This window comes from Podarcis raffonei, chromosome 5 (assembly GCF_027172205.1).
Source record: "Podarcis raffonei isolate rPodRaf1 chromosome 5, rPodRaf1.pri, whole genome shotgun sequence".
Classification (NCBI taxonomy): Eukaryota; Metazoa; Chordata; class Lepidosauria; order Squamata; family Lacertidae; genus Podarcis; species Podarcis raffonei.
This window is the reverse complement of record NC_070606.1, coordinates 94,953,324-94,975,768: the sequence shown is the minus strand read 5'-3', so window position 1 is coordinate 94,975,768 and position 22,445 is coordinate 94,953,324. Positions and strand designations below refer to the sequence as shown.

The window sequence follows — 22,445 nt, the reverse complement described above, 5'->3', positions numbered from 1 at the left end:
TAATTCGTTCTGGAGGTCTGTTCTTAACCTGAAACTGTTTTTAACCTGAGGTACCACTTTAGCTAATGGGGCCTCCCGCTGCTGCTGCACCGCCGGAGCACAATTTCTTTTCTCATCCTGAAGCAAAGTTCTTAACCCGAGGTACTATTTCTGGGTTAGCAGAGTCTGTAACCTGAAGCATCTGTAACCTGAAGCGTCTGTAACCCGAGGTACCGCTGTACTGGGTGAGAAAACCTCCCAATACCACAGCTGCTCTTCTAATGAGTGTGTTTGGGGCTGTGTACCAGATTATAGATTTTTAGTAACGTGGGAAAGCATTCATCATGTTCCCCATTTTTGAGGAAAAGAGGTACAAAACGTCGCTCTGGCAGATTGTCCCAGTTATCAGGCTGCCTTTGACTACGTGTGTGCTGAATCTCAGCTTTCTAGGTCACATGAAAATACCTTAACAACTACAGTATATAATATCCTCCATCAGTCAGTTGCCAGTATCCTTATATTACTCGGGGAGGTTTGCCTTCTTCAAACGTCCCTCGCTGCCACTGACAACCCTCCCCAAAAGTAGTTATCATGATCCCCAAACGTTAGCTGCCTTAGTTTATATTGATGTCTAAAACGATCTTTACTAATTGTTCAATGTTACTTCAAAATGTGGGGTTTTAATTGTGGTTAATTGTATATTTGTGACATTTTAAAAACGATGCAATCTGCTTAGAGATTTCTTTGAAGTACAAAGGTATATTTATAAATCACCTGGATAAATAAACAAACAAATGCTCTGGCAGGAGCCTTTTAAGAACAAAAACTAGCCTAACCTTCCAGCCCATGTGTGGCCTGGCTTGTTCTGTGATGGAATGCTGGGCTGTCCTATGAGATAAAATTCATGCTCTTGTTTCATGATGAGATATATATAAAAAATCCCATGTTTAAAGTTTCCTGGAGATCTGTAAAGTACCAGATATCAGTTTTCTAGGTGGCCCAGAATTACCTCAAACATTTCAGGATACACTGCTTGCCCTTTGTTTCTGATTTGTCTAAATATTTACCAAATGTCAGCTTTGTGAATTGTCCGGAAGTACCTTAACATTTGGGCTACACATCTGAGTCCCTCCTTTTACCAATTATTGATGAAGATGAGTCTGTAGAAATCCAGATCTGTTAACAACAGCCACCCATTATAATACAAAGGCTGTCTTCCTCCCCCTGCTGGAAGCAGCCAGTATTGCTTCACAAGCCAACTTACGGGACCAGCTTTTTCCAACTCCCTGAACGCCACACAAATATTTATCCAGCCCCGTTCCACCTGGCCCTCCAAGTTTGCTAATGTGGGAAGCTTCTGAATGAGGAAAGGGGAAAAAAAGGTTTTCCTTTCAACCAATCATTAAAAGCAAGCCTGAAAGGTATTTTTAACACAATAAATCTGTTTGCCTTTAAGGAGGGTTTTGTGTTGTTTTTCTTCTTGCTGCCACCCATGAACACATGACTACCTTTCTGGAAGTCAATTTATACAAATGGGACCCACAACCATTCTCCATTCCTCTCCCCACTGCACCCCCCAAGCCAGCCATTCAGTGTTGTGGGACCACTAATAATGTGCAGCGCTTACTGGTCTGATTTTGCCTGTGCTTTTATTCTGGAGTGGGTTACTTTTGGGGTTTGCCAAAGACTGCAGACAGTCACCTGTATAAAACAGATGCCTGTTTTCCAATCATAGCTGAAATAATAAGCCAACCATCTCTTGCTCAGTTCTTGCTTAAGCTGGTGTTCTCAGACTTTGGGGGTTCAAGCTCCCCCTTTGAGCTCATACTGACTGGCTCCCCCAATCCCCCTAATCCCAGCCCCAAACCATCTATTCCAGAGGTGAGGGTGCAGAGACTCTTACACAAAGTCGTGTGCTTCCAGCCTACCGAGGCTTGTGGGTTGAACCAGATGACCTTTGGAGTCCCTTTACAATTCTCTGATTCTAGGACTGACATTAAAACAGGACTAGCAAAATATACCCCACATATTTAAACCATGCGCTGGAAAGTCACCATCAGAAAGCAACAGCTCACTCTCAGCTCCCTAGCTGAAATGGGAAGTGTGTTGTACCCACAAGGCCAATGGGATCAACTAGGGTTCCTATGCCGGGGATGGGGGCATTCAACCCTACAAGGACGAGGCTAAGGGGGAGGGGAAATGAAGGATCCATCTGCCTCAAGCATCCTATCATCCCCTGGAATGTCGCAAACACGCTGTCCCAAGTACTCTGCCCTGGAACTCGCTGGTGTTAATTTCTGCACTAGGTACCCTTTAAGCTAATTTTATTATTTTTAATCATTTATTTATATCCCACCTATTTCACCAAGGAGCTCAAGGTGGTCTACATGGTTCTCTTCCCCTCATTTAATCCCCACAACAGCCCTGTGAGGTAGGCTGGCCTAAGGTCACCCTGTAAACTACATGGCTGAAGCAAGTTCACAGGAGGGGGGAAGATTGCTCTTGCGCTCGAATCCTGCTTGCTGGTTTCCCACAGGCATCTGGTTGGCCACTGTAAGAACAGGATGCTGGACTAGATGGCCCATTGGCCTCATCCAGCAGGCTTTTGTGGTCCATTTTTGCTTCCAATTTCTACAATGCAAATATTTCTGTTTTAAAACAATGGCAAGCCAAGGACCCCTAAGGCAGGGACAGTGAACTCTTGGTCCTCCTAACCAGGTTAGGTTTTAGCTCCCATCAGTCCCAGCCAGTGGAGCAAATGGTCGAGGATGATAGGAGTTGTAGTCTTAACAGGCTCCACGTTCTTGTTCCAAAAGATGGGTCCTGGTGCTTTAGTACTAAACCCGGAACATCCACAGGGAGGCTGAGCCTCCATCAATTTATAGGTGGATTGGTGCCAGTACAGCTTCTATCACTGGGCTCTGCCTGGACCTACATCTATACACAAGAGCAACAGACTCCCCCTGCTTGCGGTAGGAGAATAAGAGGCTGGTTTGGGATGCCTCAGACTCAAAGTGCAAACCTCAAGCCACCTCTGCAGCTCATGAGCCTTCTTTGCCAGCTCCACCCCTAGACATCGCATTAAGCCTGTCAGTTTACGCGGTTGTGTTTGTGTGTTCTCTTTTCTTTGCACTCAAATTTCTCCACCTTCTTTCCACTTAAGAGGCTGCTGGCTTTGCTCTACAGACCAATTTGATCATGTGGCTTGGAAATTGGTGTTTTAAGAAACAAAACCCCCAGCTCCTACAAGGGAATAATTAGGCAAATTGACGCCTTCCTGAACTTGCACCACTGCTTCTTCTCCAATTGTTCTTCAGAGGGTGTTTGTTTGCTTTGCAATCGCGGGGTGGAGGCGCAGCTCAGGGACGCTGAGTCAACTCTGCGCTGGATGGACTCCCCCCCCCTGAAGCCAGCTGGGGGCATAGTGAGCTCACACCCACAGAAAAGCTGAATCATACGATTGCTTGAAATGGATCTTTGCTTCCCCTCAGTTCACCCTCAAATCCCTCTCTCTTTTCTTGGCCCCCTCCCTTGCCAAAAGTGAGCTACAAATCAACTAGAACGAAGTCCTGGATTCAGCAATCGCACAAGGAAAGTTCATACAGAAGCCTGCCACGCTCCTGCCCTATGTTGCAAAGAGAACACCAGCAATGTATAGGCAACACAATGACCATGTACATATGCAATAAAAAATCTTTTATAGAATAACTTCAAACCATAACAAGTCCAAAATGAAATATTTAGTCTTTAGTCTCAAAGTTGTAGAATTCTTCATCAGCGTGGTGGGTGGATATAGAATTGCTTCATAAACCCATCTTATTTTGAATGAATGTATGTAAATGAAAATATCAAATGCTGTGGAACAGTGCTTGTGTAATAATGTAGTCACTGCAGTGACTACATTATTACATGAGCACTGTTCCACAGCATTTGATATTTTCATAATTCATTCTATATCCTCCCACCACGCTGACGAAGAATTCTACAAAACAGTATATATCCAGAATCACTGTTTCAGTGTTGGACATCATATTTGAAGAATACACAAAGCTTCACAGCTTGTCTTTCATCGTACAAAGTCTGATACCTCGCTTCATTTAAAGATTTTCAGAGACTTTGAGACTAAAGACTTCATTTTAGGCTTGTTATGGTTTGATGTTATTCTATAAAAATTGTTTATTGCGTATGTACATGGTCATTGTGTTGCCTATACATTGCTGAGGCTCCTGCCCTAGTCAGCCTCCCCACCTGTCCTCTGGGACCCCAGGTGCTTTGGCCCACAAAAAGTAAGGAGAAAGGCCAGGCCCTTTGCTGCTTAAGAAGCTTGGAGACAAGGAGCCACCCACCAGCCAGCAGCTGCCCAGGAGTGTCTGAATTTTGGTCATTCCAGCAATTGCTGGACTACCAAGGAGAGCCGGAGTGGTTAGTTTGCTCGACTGGGAGACCAGGGTTCAAATCCCCACTCAACCTTGAAACCCACTGGGCAGCCTTGGGTGCCAGTCACTGCCTCTCTGCCTAGCCTACCTCACAGGGTTGTTGTGAAGATTAAATGAGGCCCGAGCGAATCCGAGAAAGTGCTGAATTGGCATCCCCAAACTAAGCCTTATGAGAAACGGTTGAGGGAGCTGCGTATGTTTAGCCTGGAAAAGAGAAGACTGACAGAAGATCTGATAAGGTAAAGGTAAAGGTACCCCTGCCTGTACGGGCCAGTCTTGACAGACTCTAGGGTTGTGTGCCCATCTCACTCTAGAGGCCGGGGGCCAGCGCTGTCCGGAGACACTTCTGGGTCACGTGGCCAGCGTGACTAAGCTGCATCTGGAAAGCCAGAGCCGCACACGGAAACGCTGTTTACCTTCCTGCTAGTGAGCGGTCCCTATTTATCTACTTGCACCCGGGGGTGCTTTCGAACTGCTAGGTTGGCAGGCGCTGGGACCGAGCAGCGGGAGCGCACCCCGCCGCGGGAATTCGAACCACCGACCTTTCGATCGGCAAGCCCTAGGCGCTGAGGCTTTTACCCACAGCGCCACCCGCGTCCCCAGAAGATCTGATAGCCATGTTCAAATATCTCAAGGAAGATGGAGCAAGCTTGTTTCCTCCTCTACGCCCCTCCGCCTCCCAAAGTTCTGCTGCTTCATTCTTGCTTTCCAAAGATGAGGACCCTCCCTTCAGATACTCCTGTCCGCCCTTCCTCCCCCCTTTGCTTCGATTCCAGCGGTGTTTAGATTAAAGAGACAAGGCAGGCTCTGAAAGATTCATCAATTTATCAATAAGCCTTGATTCCACATTTGCTCAGTGAAACTCTGCCAGCGCTCAGTTCATGCCCAGAGGAGAGCAAACACATCAGTCCAAACAGCCAGTAAAGAAAGACTAAGACAAGCCGAAGGACTGTTGCTAATCCACCAGGAGCTCGATGCCAATAATCCAGGGGGTGGGAGATGCCAGCCCAGGAAGGCAAGTCCCCACCAGCAAGACATCAGCCAGTTGAACTTCACATTGGGGTGCTCACCCAGAACTTGCCTGACTCTCTGCCTCGAGTGCTTCTGCATGAAACGGGAAACAGATCCAAGTCATTCCAGGATGAGCAAGGGGACTACTGGCGGATCATGACTGAGCAACAGCCTGCTGCTCAGGGATTGGGTCAACTCAATGGGGAAAGGAATTGCCCTGAGCTCCCAGGTGCAGTACTGCAACCGTAAGGGATTAGAGCTAGAGTACAGTTGGCACATTTCACCTAAAGCCGCCGGCCTGCTTTTAGCAGACCCCGGCTTGCCCCGTTCCCACCTTGGCTACCTGTGGGATGATTCTCTAGGTTAAGGCAGCTAAAATGAGGCTCCTCCTGGCTGGTGCAATGCTGAAAACCTTCCTGCCCAAACGTGAGGCCAGGTCAGTCATCCCCACAGATCCTGCAGCTGCAGTAGTAGTCCCATTGCAGAGGCCGCGACATTACACCAAGCAGGTAAATGCTCCTGTGTCCTGCTTGCTAACAGAGGGAGGTGCTCCATAAAAACAAAACTCTACTACGAAATCTAAATCCGGCTTACAGTACAGCACGAGAACAAGTGGCTCTTCCAGCAAGTTTTTTTTTAAAATGTGTTGCCTTTAACCCACTGTGACCCTTTTTCCTTGGGGGCCGGGGAGGTCAAAGCAGGGAGAGATGGTGGTCAGCTGGGCTCACAGAGGTAGCCTCAGAGTGGAACGTGGCCCAGATTCCAAGAAGTTGAAGTTGGGGGTGAAGATTCTCATCCGCTGCCGAATCTGCAAGGTCCTCCTCCTGTCTCTTGCGGCAACTTGGCACATGGGCAGGAGAGGTCCAAGTAGCTCAGGGGCTCCTTCCATGCCTCTGGGCAGAAAGTGCAATGGATCAACACAGATTGCAGCTCCTTCCCAGCCTAGTAGTGCTGAGATGATGACCTAACTATTGCAATATCATCTTTGGATACACCTTTTAGGAACAATAATTTTTGGGTGGTGGAGGAGAATGTGCATCCAGCTCAAGAGGTGGAGATTGCACCCCTCCATGGCTAAAGGACACCCTTGCTTTCCATGCAATCGCATGCCTGTTCTCTTAACCTTCGCAGGCTCTCCTGGGGGCACCTAGTGGGACGCTTTCAACATCACCCAGAGCTGTGCCCTCAGGCTTGATAGAGGGGGACCACCCGGTCTATGGGGCTCCTGCAGATGGGGCAGGTGCGGTTGGGGAAGGCCTGGAAACAGCGGAAGCAGCAGCAGACGTGCCCACAAGGGAGCAGGACGCACTCGCGGAGGCTGGTGAGGCAGATGACGCAGGCATTCTCGGGCGGCTCTTCCGACAGATCCAGGCCGGCACTCTGGTGGCGCCGGAGGTTCTCAAACTCCTGCCGCTGTGCCTCCTGCTCCTGGTGCACCTTGTGACGGTGGTAAGCTCGGCAAAGGGCACGGAGGATGACAGCCACAGCCGCCAAGCCGCACAGCAGCGAAGCCCACTTCCAGAAGCTGCTGACTGAGCGCAGGTCAGCCAGGATGGTTTCCCAGTCCCCCAGGCGCAGGAAGTAGCCGGTGCCATCCGCCGGGGGCTGGAGGTGGAGGGAGCCGTCCCGGTGCAGGGTGAGCTCACCAATGCCCGTGAGGCTGCTCCCCACCAGGAGCATCTCTTCTGTCTCCAGGAAGCCCTTGGGCTTCTCCCCGCTCAGGTAGTGGCTGAGCAAGTCCTTGAAGCCGTGAGAGGTCTGTTGGAAGCGCTCGTACACCGTCTCCACGGGCAGCTCGACGGCATGGAGGGGCGACTCCACGCACACCTGCCCCGAGGCCTTGCCGCTGGGGGACGCCAGGACGAACGGCACCGTGTGGACTTGCTCCAGTACCACCCGCTCGCTGTCCGTCCTGCAACGAGGTAGAGAGCTCTGAGGAGAGGGGCTGGGGCAGGGTGGCCGAGGAAGAGGCCTTTGGAGCGGTCTGAAATCTCCCCCAAACAGCACCAGGGGCGTTCATGCTGCAACACTTCTGCTGGGATGCAAGGCTGCACTGATCTAACCATTTCTCGTCTGGCACATTCTAGACTGCTCCACCCTGAGGATTAGGCAGGGTTGCAACCTACAGGCAATGGGCATCCGTATGAAAACCAGACTCCCCATGAGCTGCAGCCCCCAAAACCTTGTGATTTCTGCATTGCCGAAAGGGAACAAATTCTGCACCAAGAATAATTTAAATCTGTAAGGTGCCTTGGTGATGTAAACAAAGTATGTTTGCATCTGCGTCCTTAGTCATTTTTTCTTTGCAAGTTATGGGGAGGCAGAAGGACACTAAATAAAGGACACTTTATTAGGACACTAAATAAAGCCTTGCTCACTAGAAATATGGCCGCCAAATGATGCTCAATTGACTGTGAGGACGTTTACACAGCCAAAAGGGCTATATGCTTGGTTTCCCTTTTCTTTTTAAAAGCAGAGATTCTTAGGACACTGAGCTGTGGTACCTGGCATCCGACTTGGGAGGGTTTTCTGCTCCCCTCCACTGATAAAGATATACCTCGAGCCCTGCCAAAAACCAAATAGGGTCTTGCAGAATTTCTAGAAAAATGCTCAGAAGAAGGGCTTGGTAATCTTTTCAGGCTTTAAAGGCCAACTTTGGCAGGTGGGTGGATCAGCCCATCTGTCAATCACATATCATCATGATGTCACATGATGGACAGGTTGGTTGTCCCATCCTCCTGTCAACATCGGTTGTGTGGCATTCCCAAGCACTGAGGAATCTACTCCTGCCTTGATAGGCCAGCGCACCTCCCACCTGAGGAAGGACCACAGCTCTGCAGCAAAGCATCAGGTCAAAGGGTTCAACGTGCACCATATCTAGGCAGGGCTGGGAAAAGCCCTCTCTGCCTGAAACCCCTGAGAGCCTCTGCCAGCTAGAGCAGGCAGCCGATGAATCAATGGTCTGACTCGGGGTAAGGCAGCTTCCTATGTACCCCCAATGCTCTCCTTGGGCAGCCTGATCTACAGCACATGCCAGCCAATGGGGCTGCCTCAAAACAGCTGCTTCCGAGGCTCCTGTCTTGCTTACCAGCTGCGGGCCAAGCTATTCCAGATCAGTCGGTGCTCCTTTAGCACCAGCCTCTCGATCACCCCCTGCAGTTCTTCATGGTATGGGCTGGTTAGAGCCGCCTCAACGGGCTGGACTACTCCTAAAGGAGGAGAGAAGGAGACGGGGGGTCAGGAAAGGAAGGTGTTCGTTGCAGAGTCTGGCTATCAGTTTGGTATCACCAGCACTGCCCAGCAGCGCCTCTCCAGGGTTTCGGAGAGGAGACAATTCCCATTTCAAACTGGAGATGCCAGGGGTTGAACTAGAGACCTTCTGCATGAAAAGCAGGTGCTCTACTTTTATTGCAACATCGTTTTTGGACGTGACTCATAGCAACAACATATTGGGCAGGGGAGAATGTGTAATCCAGCTCACTAACCCCAAGAGAAGGAGATTGCATCCCTCCATTGTTAAAGTACAGCCTAATTCTCCATGTGATTTACAGGTGTTTAAGAACCACCCCATTCCTACCCACTTAGATGGAACCCAAGAAATGAAACAGGGACTGAGAGAAGATGAAAGAATCAGAGAATTGTAGCACAAGGGTCCTTGCAATGCAGGACTCTTTTGCCCAACGCAGGGCTCAAACCCATGACCCTGAAATTAAGCGTCTCATGTTCTACCAACTGGATCAAGATTCCAGGCAATGCATATAATAAGCCTGGGACTCCAAACAGAGATGTGCCATTCAGTTCTCCTTCTCTCTCATTTACAAAAATTTCTCTGCCTGGTCTCTGGAGGCAATTCCTGCTCACCACAGCTGACCATTTACAAACCTGCAATAAATCCCAACAGCAGAGATTTGCTGTTTCTCCTGGCAGAATTTGTGCAAAGAACTCTGAATGCAATAGAAAAGGGTTGAGGTGCTCTGATGTGGCCCTGATGGCTTCCAAAGCCAGGCAAAATAACCTCAGGGGCCCCTTACCTTCAATGGCAACATAGCCTAGGCAGCTGCTTCCTGTGGCAGAGAGGATGCTGGGAAGACTGTCGTTGACTTGAAGCTTTGGCGCTTCCTACATGGAAGAAGAAAAACGAGTAAGGGTTTAAATGGAAGAGGCAGTATAAGAAAAAACGTTAAGTCCTGAGTTCAAATCTAAGTTCTTTCCTGAGTTTCCGATTCAACCGTTCTAGTCAATTCTCTATGTCATAAGAACTGTATTTCTTATGTTCATCAGTTTTCTTGTGCAACGAGCCTCTAGGTGAGAGATGATCCAATATAGAACAAACGTTAAAATATAGCAAGACACCAGCAGATTGCAAACATTTCAAAATAACACAGCTAATCGGCAAGGGAGGAAAAAGTATCTGCACCAGTGCAATAATATCAAAGCTAAAACCCCAAATGCAAGCTAAAGCTAAACACCAGCAAATTATATGGAGGCTGAAACTGGCGATATTATAAATGTTAAAAGGCCCAGAAAGAATCCAAGCCCCCACCATCCTCCATGTTAGAGTGGGATGGATTGACATGGGGGTGCCCCTCCACCCACCTGCCATGGCAGGAAGCCTTGTCACCAAGGGCCCTGCCGCCCCAGTGCACCCGACTAAATGGCAGACGAGCAGAAAGTGCAAAAAGCTGCCTGTAACCAGCGGAAACCCCTGGAATAGGATGTGATGATGCCAGTAAAGGGTCCCTAGTGTCCTGTGTGAACTCAGATGCTGTCACCTAGTGGCAATGTGCTTGCACCAGTCCTCTTTGTCACACCAGCCTGGGAGTTGGCACAACACCTCCATCGTACAGCCCAGACACTGAGGTCCCGCTCAGGGGGCCTTCTGGTGGTTCCCTCACTGCGAGAAGCGAAGTTACAGGGAACCAGGCAGGGGGCCTTCTCGGCAGTGATGCCCACCCTGTAGAACGCCCTCCCATCAGATGTCAAGGAAATAAACAACTATCTGACTTTTAGAAAACATCTCAAGGTAGCCCTGTATAGGGAAGTTTTAAATGTTTGATGTTTTATTACACTTCTATATTTTGCTGGAAGCCGCCCAGAGTGGCTGGAGCAACTCAGTCAGATGGCTGGCATATAAATAATAAAATGATGATGATGATATAAAAAGGGGCATTTATCCACCCCCACTCTTCTGCTCTGGCCAGGGTGAGCCGCAGGACTGCAGGTGTGGTGCTGGCTGTGCTATTTTAATTTTAATTTATTTGAATGAATTTTGGGATGCATTTTAATCAATTGCTTGCTTGTTTTTATGCATATTGTATTATTTATATGATGTTAGCTGCTCTGAGCCTGGCTCCGGCCAGGGAGGGTGGGGTACAAATAAAAATTTATTATTATTTTTATTATTATTATTATTACTCCATCAAGCGGTCAGGATTGCAGCCTTGAAAGGTCTCTGTCCAGGACCAAAGTGGCATTAAAGTAGGTATCAGGAGAGCCTCTTTAGAGACAGAGTTCCATAAATGGGGGGCCAGCACCGACAAAGCCATCTCTCTCATTGCCACCCTGTGGCAGAATTAGGTGGCAATCAGAAGAGGGTCTCCACAGATGGTCTCAGAGCAGAGGTAGCTACCTAAGCAAACAGATGTCCCATTAGGGACAGGGGTCCCAAGCCATGTAGGGCTTTAATGGTTAAAAGCAGCACATTGATTTGGTGCTGTGTGGCTTGGAAACTAATGGACAATCTCTCCCTGTACATTCCTCCCCATGCCCCAAGGTCATCAACGGCAGGGATGGGGAGCATGCGGTCCTCCAGAAGTTGCTGGACTACAACTCCCATCATTCCTGACAACTGGTCATGTGGGCTGGAGGTTATGGGAGCTGGAGTCTTAACAAGATCTGGAGTGTCACAGGCTCCCCAACCCTGATCTATGCAATTTTTTCTGCGAGTGCCACCTTAAAAACTGCCCAATTCACACTTCAAAATTTCTCTGCTGATTTAGGCCAAAATCCCATCTAGCTGAGCATTCAGTTTCCAGCCACACCCTGCAAGTTGCTTGGCAGAATTCTACCCCTCCCCTGTGAATTTGACCGAACCCTTGCCAAAGCCATCAAAGCTCATGCCCATCCCAAAATCTCAGGGTAGTGAATTTTGCTCAGTTGGTGGAGCATGAGACTCTTAACCTCATAGTTGTGGGTTTGAGCCCCACGCTGGGCAAAAGATTCTTATATATGAAGACTAGATGATCCTCATGGTCCGTTCCAACTCTACACTTCTATGCTGTGCAAAGGGAGGCTATCTTGCGTCTGCCCTGAAGTGACAACCATTGGGAAACCCTTCTAACCACCCTGGTTTCTAGCACTCCACTCCCTCGAACTCCAGCTACAATATGTGGATAAATACCAGACTATCATATAGTACTATCGTAAAGATGATTGAAGCAACATAGGAAATGCTTTGAATACTTGAGACAAGCTGTACAGATGCTAAATATCACTCTGATCTGTTCTCCCAAGAGCAAGGGAGAAGCAGGATGTGCAACAGCATACCTGGATCTTGGTCACCACCTTGGCCTTCTTCCTGTGCAGGTAATAAAAGAGACCAGAGAAGGCCAGGCTAGATCCTAAACACACCAGCTCTCCTGGTGTCAAAGGCAAAGTATCCATCAGAGCTTCTTCCTGATAGCTGGAAGAGAAGCGAAATCAGATACCGACTTACACAGGAACAAGGAAACACCTCTCCCACCTAGAGTGATTCTTTGAAATGGTGTCCAGAAACACAGTGTCCAGAAACACAGAGAACAAGCACTGTCTGAATAACACCAGAGGAAGCTGCCTTCTAAAGTCACCAGACCACTGGTCCACGTAGCTCAGTGCTGTCTATTCTGACTTGAAGAGACCCAAGATCAAACATGGGACTTTCCCCCTCTATGCTAAGTCTGCCTAGCCCTTTATAGATCTGTAAAATCACTTAGATTATCCGGGGAAATTCCACTCACGGCACCACTATACTATGAAATGCCCTTCCCTCTGTAATACATGAAGATCAGACCCACAAGGTCAGGTGCTGTCTTTATTCTCTAGAACATCCACTTTCGTTTTTAGATGATTCTTTTACTGCGGCTGTTTTTAGTGGTTTCTAATTTTGTTGGTGTTGTTGTTCTCATGATATTGCCTATCACTTTTATGTTGTACACACTGCTTGGAGATTTTTTAAGCAGTTTACAAGCACAAATAAATAAATAAATGCACTGCAAAACTCTTGCTGACATGCCACCCTCCGCTTTATGCAGAAAGCTGGTCACATGACAAGGGAGGATCACCTAGGCCGAGATACCGCTTTATCAAGTCTGAACAAGGAAGAAGGCAGTGCCAGATTGATTTTTCTGCAGAGCTTTGCTTGGTGTCCTATGCTCCGTTCAGAGTTCCCTTCAGTTGTCCTGCTGATATCAAGGACACCCAAAGAGCAGCCTCTCCAGGATGAAAGCAGGATTTCTGGGAAGTGGACAGGAATGAGAAGTTCAGCACTACTGCTTCAACACCTCCACTTTTACTCCACAAAACCACCTTAGACCGGTGACCTGCCACACCTTGGATTGCATTCTACAAAGTTCAACTCGGAGCAGAAATGAATGAATCTACACAATGGTTAGAATGTGGAGTTACCCTGGGAGAGACTTGAGTTCAAATTCCCCACTCAGCCACCAAGTTCCCTGGGCTAGTCATTGTCTCTCAACCTAGCCTCCCTCACAGGGCTGTTGTGAGGACGAACCAGAAGGTACCAAGTACGCCACCTTGACCCCACGGGGGGGGGAAGGTGGGATATAATTGTAAAATAAATAAGCTGGCTGCTGACTTCAAAGGGTTTACCCAGCAGGGCTGGCCTTGACGTGTGGAATAGAGAAATCTAACTGCTGCACCAGGAAACTACTTGCTCCAGAGGAGGGCGCAGAGGGCTGGTAGGTCCTGGCAGCAGAGGAGGACGCCACAATGCTTGCCCACCCAGGGAAAAGGAAGTCCCTCCATGCCCAGCCCTGCCCCCCACCCGAAAAACACGTGCTCCGAGGCACCCACGCCCGTCCCCTCCACCCAACTCCGCGTCCAGGATCTGGGTTCAAATCCCGCCCCAACTCAAGCCACGAAGCTCGCCGGGCGACCTGACAGCCTGTCCGCCTAACTAACCCACCTCGCAGGGTTGCGGAGGGGGGGGTGAATGGGAAACGAGAAAGGTGGGGTACAAAGGCGACGCGGACATGCAGGAGCAGGTACCCGGCGGGTCTCGGGCCCACCTACCTCCTGGCGCGAGAGCGGTCACCTCCATCTCCGCGGACCTCTTTCCCAGCGGAACCAAGCAACGCGCATCAGATCCCCGGCCGAGCTGCCCAGTGCGTTACACCCACGCTGCTCCGCCCCTCGCCGCGGTGGCACACGGGAAGCGAAGTCCAGCGGCCCTCGCGCCCTGGTAGCGACGCGGCGAGCGCCTCCTGGGACGGAGACTACGACTCCCGGCATGCTCTGCATCGCCCAATGGAAGGCATCGGCATACGCTGAGTACGTTCTGATTCGCTCCGAAGTTACATGGGACTACAAATCCCATCAGGCGTCGCGGCGAGCTCAATTGGTCTGTCCAGCAAGCATTTAAATGGCCTTAACAGCGATTTGGAGGCGTGGAAATGGACGAGGGCGACGGGAAGGTTATTTTTTACCTTGCCCGGAGTTTACCCCGTTTATCCGAACTTGCACAGGGGTCTGGCAGAGGAGTTTGTTGCATTTAATTATCCTTCTCTGAGCCCCTTTCCGCACCTGCTAGAAACATTCCTGCTTAGAAAATTGAGGTGGTTTTGATCTGCTTTAGCATTTCAATTGTTTCTATGTTTTTAAACTACGCCTGCAACCCCACCAACCTTGTATTTTCTTATCCTATTTATTTTTTTTGTAAGCCGCTCTGAGGTGCTTTTTTAAATGTACTGTCAAGCGGTGTATAAATTTTATGAAATAAATAAAAACAATAAATCAATTATTGTTAAAGCCATTCATATGCCGGTTTAATGTCATCCCCTCTCTTATTCTAGACTGCATCAACAGAAGTGTTGTGTCCAGGTTAAGGGGTCCCTTCAAACTATGATTCTATCTAGTTGAAATTAATGCTTCACAGGTGGTTGGACTAAATGACCCTTGAGGTCACTTCCAACTCTACAATTCTGTGATTCTAGTGTTGCTCTACTCTGCCTTGGCCACACGCAGCCTGGAGTTCTGTGGCCAGTTCGGGGAACCCCAGTTCAAGAAGGGTGTTGACAAGCTGGAAAGTGTGCAGAGGAGGGTGACCAAGATGATCAAGGGTCTGGAAACCAAGCCTGATGAGGAACGGTTGAAGGAGCTTGGGTATGTTTAGCCTGGAAAAGAGGAGACTGAGAGGTGACATGATAGCCTTCTTCAAATATCTGAAGGGCTGCCATATGGAAGATGCAGCAAGCTTGCTTAATGCTGCTCTAAAGGGTAGGACCCAAACCATTGGATTTGAATTACAAGAAAGGAAATTCTGACTAAACATTAGAAATAACTTTATGACTGTAAGAGCTGTGGTGGACTGTCCTTCATTGGAGGCTTTTAAACAGAGGTTAGATGGCCATCCTTCAGAGATCCTTTAGTTGTGATTCCTGCCTTGCAGGACCCCTTACAACTCTACAATTCTATGATTCTGTGTACTCTGGAAAAGAAACATATCTAATAATTATTATAAGTAAAACAACACAATATGGGTCTGATGCTGCATGCAGCCTACTGGTGCCATTAAACCCTACACACAAAACTTGTAATGTTATGTGAGGAAGGATCCAGATAGATAACTGTGGGATGCTGTAATCCCCCCCAACACACCAGTGCAAAAATACCATTGAAGAGAGTGGGCATTTTCTGACCAAACGTGTATCGGGTATATGTCGTTGACTATCACCATTATCCCACCCTTTCCTGCCATGTTTTCTTACCACAAAAATTCCTTCCTCCTCACTTTTTCGGGGGGAGCATGCTTATTATTCAAGTGTATCACTTAAATGGTGCAACTTAAATTTGCCAGTATATGATTGACTCACAAACAGGGACAGGCTGGAAATGACCTAAGGCTCTACCTACCAGAAAGCAATGCCTATTGAGCATGGCCACAGAAGAAGAAGAAGAGTTTGGATTTGATATCCCGCTTTATCACTACCTGAAGGAGTCTCAAAGCAGCTAACATTCTCCTTTCCCTTCCTCCTCCACAACAAACACTCTGTGAGGTGAGTGGGGCTGAGAGACTTCAGAGAAGCGTGACTGGTCCAAGGTCACCCAGCAGCTGCATGTGGAGGAGCAGGGAATCGAACCCGGTTCACCAGATTACGAGTCTACCGCTCCTAACCACTACACCACACTGGCTCTCATACAGCTCAGTGATAAAAGCATCTGCTTTGTGATACAGGAGGTCCCAGGTTTCCAGGGCTGGGAAAGACTTTGGAGAGTCACTGCCAATCAGTGTGGGCAATATTGAGGCCGATTGTCTAGGGTATGCTCCTAATCCCGATTTCTAGCCTAAAAGCAGGAGGCTGTGCTTGCCATTTCATGAACCTCCTTTCTCCAGATTTCATTTTTCACCAGACATTATCCAGGACCACTTTGAAATAACCAAGCGGAAAGTGCTTTTAATAATTAAATACACCAACAGCATCCCCCCCTCCCCAACACACACACACACACATACACACACACACATTCTAATCCAAGGCACTATTCCCCACCAAGCTTGATAGATGGGAAGCAAAAGTTTGGAAAATCTCTAAGCCAAGCTAGTTTTGGATCAGTAATGATCCTGGAAAAGGGGTGAAAGGAAACATCTCCGAAGTGATCTGGTGGGTCCTCCCTCTCCCATCTCTCCTGGGATCAGTCTCCTTAACGCCCAGCTGCTGCTGTGGATTTGTGTGCTTTCAACAAGGTGGTCTGGATCTGCCCAAGGGATCTGGTGGCAAGAGGTGGGGATTTCTCTTTGCGAAGGAGTGGGGTGCTTGGTAGGTGCAACACTAGCCAGAAAGAGGCTCATCATTCCACAGTGATTTGGGTGGGATTGTGCGCACACGTAGGTGATGCGGCACCTCCCTTTGCTGCACAATACCGGCGAGATGGCACCATAGCCCAGGCTAGCAAGAGAGGAAGGTGTCCCCTGGCCAGAGGCTTGCTGCTGCTTTGGATATTTGACTTTGTAGGAAAATGGAAGAGCCACGTCCCTGCACTCGCTGTTGTGGCCAGGCACCCATACTATGGTAAAGGTAAAGGTACCCCTGACCATTAGGTCCAGTCACAAACGACTCTGGGGTTGCGCACTTATCTCGCTTTACTGGCTGAGGGAACCGGCGTTTGTCCACAGACAGTTTCCAGGCCATGTGGCCAGCATGACTAAGCCACTTCTGGCGAACCAGAGCAGCACACCGAAACGCCATTTACCTTTCCACTGGAGTGGTACCTATTTATCTACTTGCACTTTGACGTGCTTTCAAACTGCTAGGTGGGCAGGAGCTGGGACCAAACAACGGGAGCCCACCCCGTCATGGGGATTCGAACCGCCGACCTTCCAATCGGCAAGCCCTAGGCTCTGTGGTTTACACTACAGCGCCACCTGCGTCCCCCATACTACGGTATAGGCATACAAATCCTAGCTACATTGCACACCCTTGCGCTGCATGGGAAAGCCACTGGATGAAATGGCAATTTATTTGTGTGTTTAAAAAGAGAGAGATAACGACAATGAAGGATAGATCTGCTTTTAGTTAAGTGGGACCTCTCCCCATATGAACTGACCCAGACCCTCTGATCATCATCTGAGGCCCTTCTTCGTGTGCCTCCTCTGCAAAAAGTTCTGGAGAGCGGCAACGTGAGAACGGGCCTTTTCTGTGTTGGCTCCCCATTTGTGGAATGGTCTCCCCAGGGAGGCTCGCCTGGCACCTTCATTATACAGTGGTACCTCGGTTCCCAAATGCCTCTGTTGTTGAATGTTTCAGTTATTGAACGCCAAAAACCCGGAAGTAAATGCTTCTGTTTTTGAACATTTTTCAGAACTCAAACATGCGACGCAGCTTCCACTCAGTGCAAGAAGCTCTTGCAACCAATGGGAAGCCGTGACTCAGTTTTCGAATGTTTCAGAAGCCGAATGGTCTTCCGGAACGGATTGTTTGAGAACTGAGGTACCACTGTATATCTTTAGGTGCCGGGTGAAAGTGTTTAACTATAACCAGGTTTGCAGCTGATTAAATGATCTTCAGCCTTTTAAATGTATTTGTTGGGCTATTGGGTTTCTTTTTGTTTTAATATGTATTTGTGTTCTCATTTTGTATTTTTTTGTTGTGAGCCACCCTGGGGTCTTTGGCTGAAGGGTAATATACAGATATAATATAATAATTTCCATGTTGAGCCAGTATACCTCCATGCCAGGAATGGGTTGCTGCCTTCATGATCTGCCTGTAAGCTCCCTAGCCTGATAGAAATAAAACACTATCCTGGATGAATCCTGCAGAGGTTGGATGGCCATCAATCATGGATGCTTTAGCTGAGATTCATGCATTGCAGGGGGTTGGACTAGATGACATCTGGGGGCCCCTTCCCACTCTACAATTCTCTGATTATATGCTCTGATGCAGCCAAAATCTTCCAATGCACCACTCCCTGCTCAAGCTTCAAAGGCTCTTTTGCTATACCTGGAGCTTTCATAACTAGTCCCGCTATATGGTTGGAAATTCCTCGACTGAATCAGCATTGCCGGCCTCCAAAGAAAACCCCGCAGTACCTAGCTTGGAGGTCAAGAACCTGTAGCCATCCAGATGTTGCTGAACGACAACACCGCCCATCACCCCAGACTGTTTGGCCCATGCAGGCTTGGGCAGATGGGGGTCAGAGCCCAGCAGCATGAAGAGGCGCACAACTTCCCCACTGCTAGTCGAAGTGCATTAGTAGACGGTGGTACCCTCCTTTGCCTGGCCACCCCAAGACCCCCCACCCTTAAAAGTAGCAGTTTACAAAGACCGGGGGGTCCATCCTCTCTGCAGCTGCTGCAAGCGGTCGAGCAAAACAAAAGAGAGCGAGAAGCCAAAGGCATTGGGGCCAGCCTGGTGGGGTGTGGAGGAGGATCGGGGAGACGTTTCCTGGAGAAGCTGGAGACAGGAGAGCTATAGCTGAAGGAGGAGAGCTGGAGATCCTTCGCAGAATCCACGGAAGATGGATCAGGTAGTGGGGCGAGCTAAGACAAGCGAAGCTGTGCTTTTGCACACCACCCCATGAAGCGTGGGGGGGGGGAGTTCACGTTAAGCTCACCTTTCTCCTAGGGCCGTAAAGGGAACCAAAGCTGATGAGGCAAAACCGCCAGTAGCACCCCAAAAATGTGACTGCCGGCCCCCACCCTCCCCCCCATGGGCTGGGTTTTGAGCACAGGCAAGTTGTGTGTATGTACAGACTCCTGCCAAGGGCCGCCTCTCTCTCTCTACCACACTTCGCAGTGCTTCCCAGGGTTCATGAGGGAGCCGACAGGGCATTTAAAGTGCTCTACAAAGTCCCGCGAGTTGCTGAGGGTGCCGATGACGCGGAACTTGTCCGGGCTGTGTGGGTCGGTCACCAGGCCCTCGTGCGAGCTCTCCGGGGTGCGCACCGAACACCAGACCTGCACCAGGAAGGAGATGCTTGTTTATTTTATTCATTTGTTTGTTAGGTTTATATCGTCTAGCCCAACCCCCTGCAAGGCGGGATTATGCAGCTGTCCCATACAGGGATCGAACATGCAACCTTGGCGTTATCAGCACCATGCTCTAACCAACTGAGCCATCCAAGCTGATCATGACTGGCCCAAGGTCACCCACTGAGTTTCATGCCTAAGTAGGGATTTCGGACCTGATCTCCCAGGCCTCAGTTTGACACTCTAACCACTGCACCACACTGCCTTTCTTTACCTGGAGATGCCAGGGATTGAACCTTAGCTCTCCAGCACTGAACTATTGGGGTGGGGGGCTCTCCTGTACTCCTGAGATGGCTTTTATGCCCATTATCTTCAGTCCTGCCAGGAGGACTGTTAACACAGCGGTACTGGCAGTGGCAGACAGAATGTGCATGGATGTGGGGAGGGGGATATTGGGAACGGGAAGTTTCTGTTTCTCATTTCCCCACCTCCAAGCCATGAGTTACCTGTGCAAACCCTAAGAAGAAGAGCTGGTGGCTTGTGAGGTCCATGGATGGCAGGCGCTTCTCCTCCCCGTTCTTTTTCAGCCAGACTTTGTAAGCCTGCAAGGAAAGCGAGAGCAGAGCCTGTGCTTCCAAGCGCAGGAGGGCCCAAGCGCCTCCCTTGCCTCACGGCCACTGGGAAAAAAGACACCTCGCAGATACAACCAGCTCAAGACCTTCCAGGCCTCTTCCCCCGGGCCTGCCTTTCCGGTGGGGGGCACACAACCTTTCCCTGGACAGGCTACTTACGTTGTAGGCTGCCTTGAGCCCCCCGTTGTCAGCGATGTTCTCGCCCAAGGTCTGCTTGCCATTGACATGCTCCCCGTTGACAAGGTACTTGTTGTACTGCTCCGTCATGCATGCCGTCCGGTTCTTGAAAGCCTCCAGAGATGAGTTCTGCCACCAGGGACGCAGGTTCCCTTCTTTGTCGTACTCGCGGCCTGGAATAAAATTGCCTTGGTATACTGGGCTGAAGGTTCGTCTGGCACAACACCTGAGCTCCCACAGCGGCCAGCAGGTGCCCCCAAAGAAGCTCAAAAGAGGGGCTTGAAGGAGAAAAGAACCCCCCCCCTTTCCTTTGTTCCTAATCAGGTGTTTACTGGCTCAAGAGACTGAGTTACAAAAGAGCAAGGAACTCTAGGAAGCTGCCTTATTCTGGGTCCACCTCTTGCAATAACGTGGATTCTTACTGCCAAAGTGCCTGCGGCAACCCAGTCAGATGGGCGGGGTACAAATTATAAAATTATTATTATTATTATTGCAGTACAAGGGACTGATCCTTCATTGTGCAGATCAGGTGCTGGAGGTTCTTTAATTGGCAATGCTAGGGTTTAAACCTCGGCTACTGGCTTTGGTTCAGCTACAACAAACTTACGACCAGCAAGCTGCTGTTTGGGTTTTTCGGTTCAGTTAATGCTGTGCATACTTTGCATTTTAAAAAAATCAGAATTCCTGCTGAATTGAGGAAACCCACACTTTACACACAATCCACACGCAACCAATCTGTACGCATTTTCTTTTTGCACAATTTGTTCAGCTCCTACAAGGCACGGAGAGTGCAGAGGAACCAAATCCTGCCCCTCTCACCAATGCAAATCCAACTCAGTCACTACCTGCTTTCTGAGTTTTCTGCCAGGCATTGCCCATACACTTTCAGGCGTAAGAGGTAGAAACTTGCTGTGATTCAAAAACAAAAGCTCAGATGACCAGGAGCAGAATTCTGTGCCCAATGCTGCGCTCCATGCTTTATCTGCGCTGAAACATTGATGTGGAATGCACACAGTCTTGTCCTATGGCTCCTTGGCAGCTGGCCTCCACGAGACCTCTGAGCAGCTGCTTCTTAGTCATTCCCCCATACATTAGAGATCCTCAATTCCATTCCACCATACAGGAGGGATTATCTCGGATCCAGGAAGAGTTGTGGCTCAATGGCAGAGCATCTCCTTTGCATGCAGAAGGTCCCAGGTTCAATCCCTGGGATCTCCAGGTAGGGCTAGGAGTGAACCCTGTCTGAAACTTTGGAGGGCCAGTCACTGTAGACAATATTGAGCTAGAAGGAACACAGTGGCTTGGCTCGGTATAAGGCAACTTCCTATATTCCGAAGTTCCCTGTGATTCACACCCTCCTTCCCTCCCAGCAAGGCACAGTTGCCCTTTGGGTCCTGCACCATCTACAGCTGTTGAGCACTGCAATGCTGGAAGAGTTGAGTTGCCCCAGGCAAAGGATTCCCCAGCTTTAAAGGAAAGGGGACCTGGGGGTTGCTCCTGAAGTAGCCTTAAGCAGCTGTGAGTTAAAAGGAGAGGAATGGATCGGTGGGGTTGTGGTGGCAGCGACCTCCCTAAGCTGCCAGCTGTGGCAGAGATAATGCAGAGATAGTGCAGAGATAATGGATGCTCACCAAGCGGATGGAGCAGGAGCAAAAGCAGCACAAAGAAGCCGGGGAAGATGACTGGAGGTGTCACCTGGGGAGAAAGGATTGCAAACAGGTAGGGAAGCAAGTGGACCGCAGAAAGGAAAGGGAGGCTTGATAGCAATGGCGGAATGGAAGCTACCATGGAGATAGGTGCAAGTGGGGAGCAGGGGAAATGAATGGACAGGCCACCAACAGGAGTCTTTCAGACGGGTCAGGCTCAACCCTATAAACCAGGAAGTGGGAACCTGTGGCCTTCCAGACGTTGTCGGACTCCCACGCCCATCAGCCCTGGCCAGCTGCGTGGGATGTTTAAAGTGAAGCCAAACCACCAATTCATGTTTTGCTAGACAGGCACATGATAGGAGCTGAGTTTTCCTGTGAACTTGCAAGAGTTTTTTATTATTATTATTATTATTATTATTATTATTATTATTATTATTTATACCCCGCCCATCTGGCTGGGTTTCCCCAGCCACTCTGGGCAGCTTCCAACAAAATATTAAAATACAATAATCTTTTAAACATTAAAAGTTTCCCTAAACAGGGCTGCCTTCAGATGTCTTCTAAAAGTCTGGTAGTTGTTTTTCTCTTTGACATCTGATGGGAGGGCATTCCACAGGGTGGGTGCCACTACTGAGAAGGCCCTCTGCCTCATTCCCTGTAACTTGGCTTCTCGCAGCGAGGGAACCACTAGAAGGCCCTCGGCACTGGACCTCAGTGTCCAGGCAGAACGATGGGGTGGAGACGCTCCTTCAGGTATACTGGACCAAGGCCTGTGAGAAATGCTCCCACTGTGCCCTGACAGAGGGAGGGCATACCTATATACCTGCCTGGGAACACCCTCTTCCTCTATCTTTTCCCACTCTGCCAGCAATGTGAGAGC

The 22,445-nt window shown here is 49.2% G+C and overlaps 2 protein-coding genes across 7 annotated transcripts in view; both read right to left on the bottom strand.

The window, feature by feature from the left end:
* Positions 1-5,225: 5,225 nt before the first annotated feature.
* Positions 5,226-13,831, bottom strand: LOC128414839 (mitochondrial ubiquitin ligase activator of nfkb 1-A-like). The gene is made up of 5 exons (XM_053390725.1): positions 13,716-13,831; positions 11,973-12,108; positions 9,458-9,545; positions 8,515-8,635; positions 5,226-7,338 (listed from the first exon to the last, which is right to left on the bottom strand). Exons 2-5 carry the CDS (start codon positions 12,087-12,089, stop codon positions 6,612-6,614), a joined length of 1,053 nt encoding a protein of 350 aa, XP_053246700.1. The 5' UTR covers positions 12,090-12,108; positions 13,716-13,831; the 3' UTR covers positions 5,226-6,611.
* Positions 13,832-16,076: 2,245 nt separating this feature from the next.
* ECE2 (endothelin converting enzyme 2) overlaps positions 16,077-22,445 on the bottom strand; it is a 49,133-nt gene continuing 42,764 nt past the window's right edge. For 3 of the 6 annotated variants that reach the window (XM_053390714.1, XM_053390715.1, XM_053390716.1), the window contains exons 17-19: positions 19,899-20,089; positions 19,614-19,709; positions 16,077-19,095 (exon numbers count right to left, since the gene is read on the bottom strand). In XM_053390714.1, coding sequence (XP_053246689.1) covers positions 18,919-19,095; positions 19,614-19,709; positions 19,899-20,089 — 464 coding nt within the window. In that variant the 3' untranslated portion in view covers positions 16,077-18,918. Of the gene's footprint in view, positions 19,096-19,613; positions 19,710-19,898; positions 20,090-21,547; positions 21,612-22,445 lie in introns of those variants that run through there. The other 3 variants (XM_053390719.1, XM_053390718.1, XM_053390717.1) reach the window with 3 other exon arrangements.

What these genes read in the sequence shown, in the direction of transcription:
- LOC128414839 (XM_053390725.1), bottom strand. Translation starts at nt 12,089, where the DNA reads ATGGATACTTTGCCTTTGACACCAGGAGAGCTGGTGTGTTTAGGATCT. An exon ending in AGGTGGTGACCAAGATCCAG is followed by an intron (nt 9,546 to 11,972) that starts GTATGCTGTTGC and finishes TCTTCCATGTAG; the next exon opens with GAAGCGCCAAAGCTTCAAGT. An exon ending in AATAGCTTGGCCCGCAGCTG is followed by an intron (nt 7,339 to 8,514) that starts GTAAGCAAGACA and finishes ACCTCGTTGCAG; the next exon opens with GACGGACAGCGAGCGGGTGG.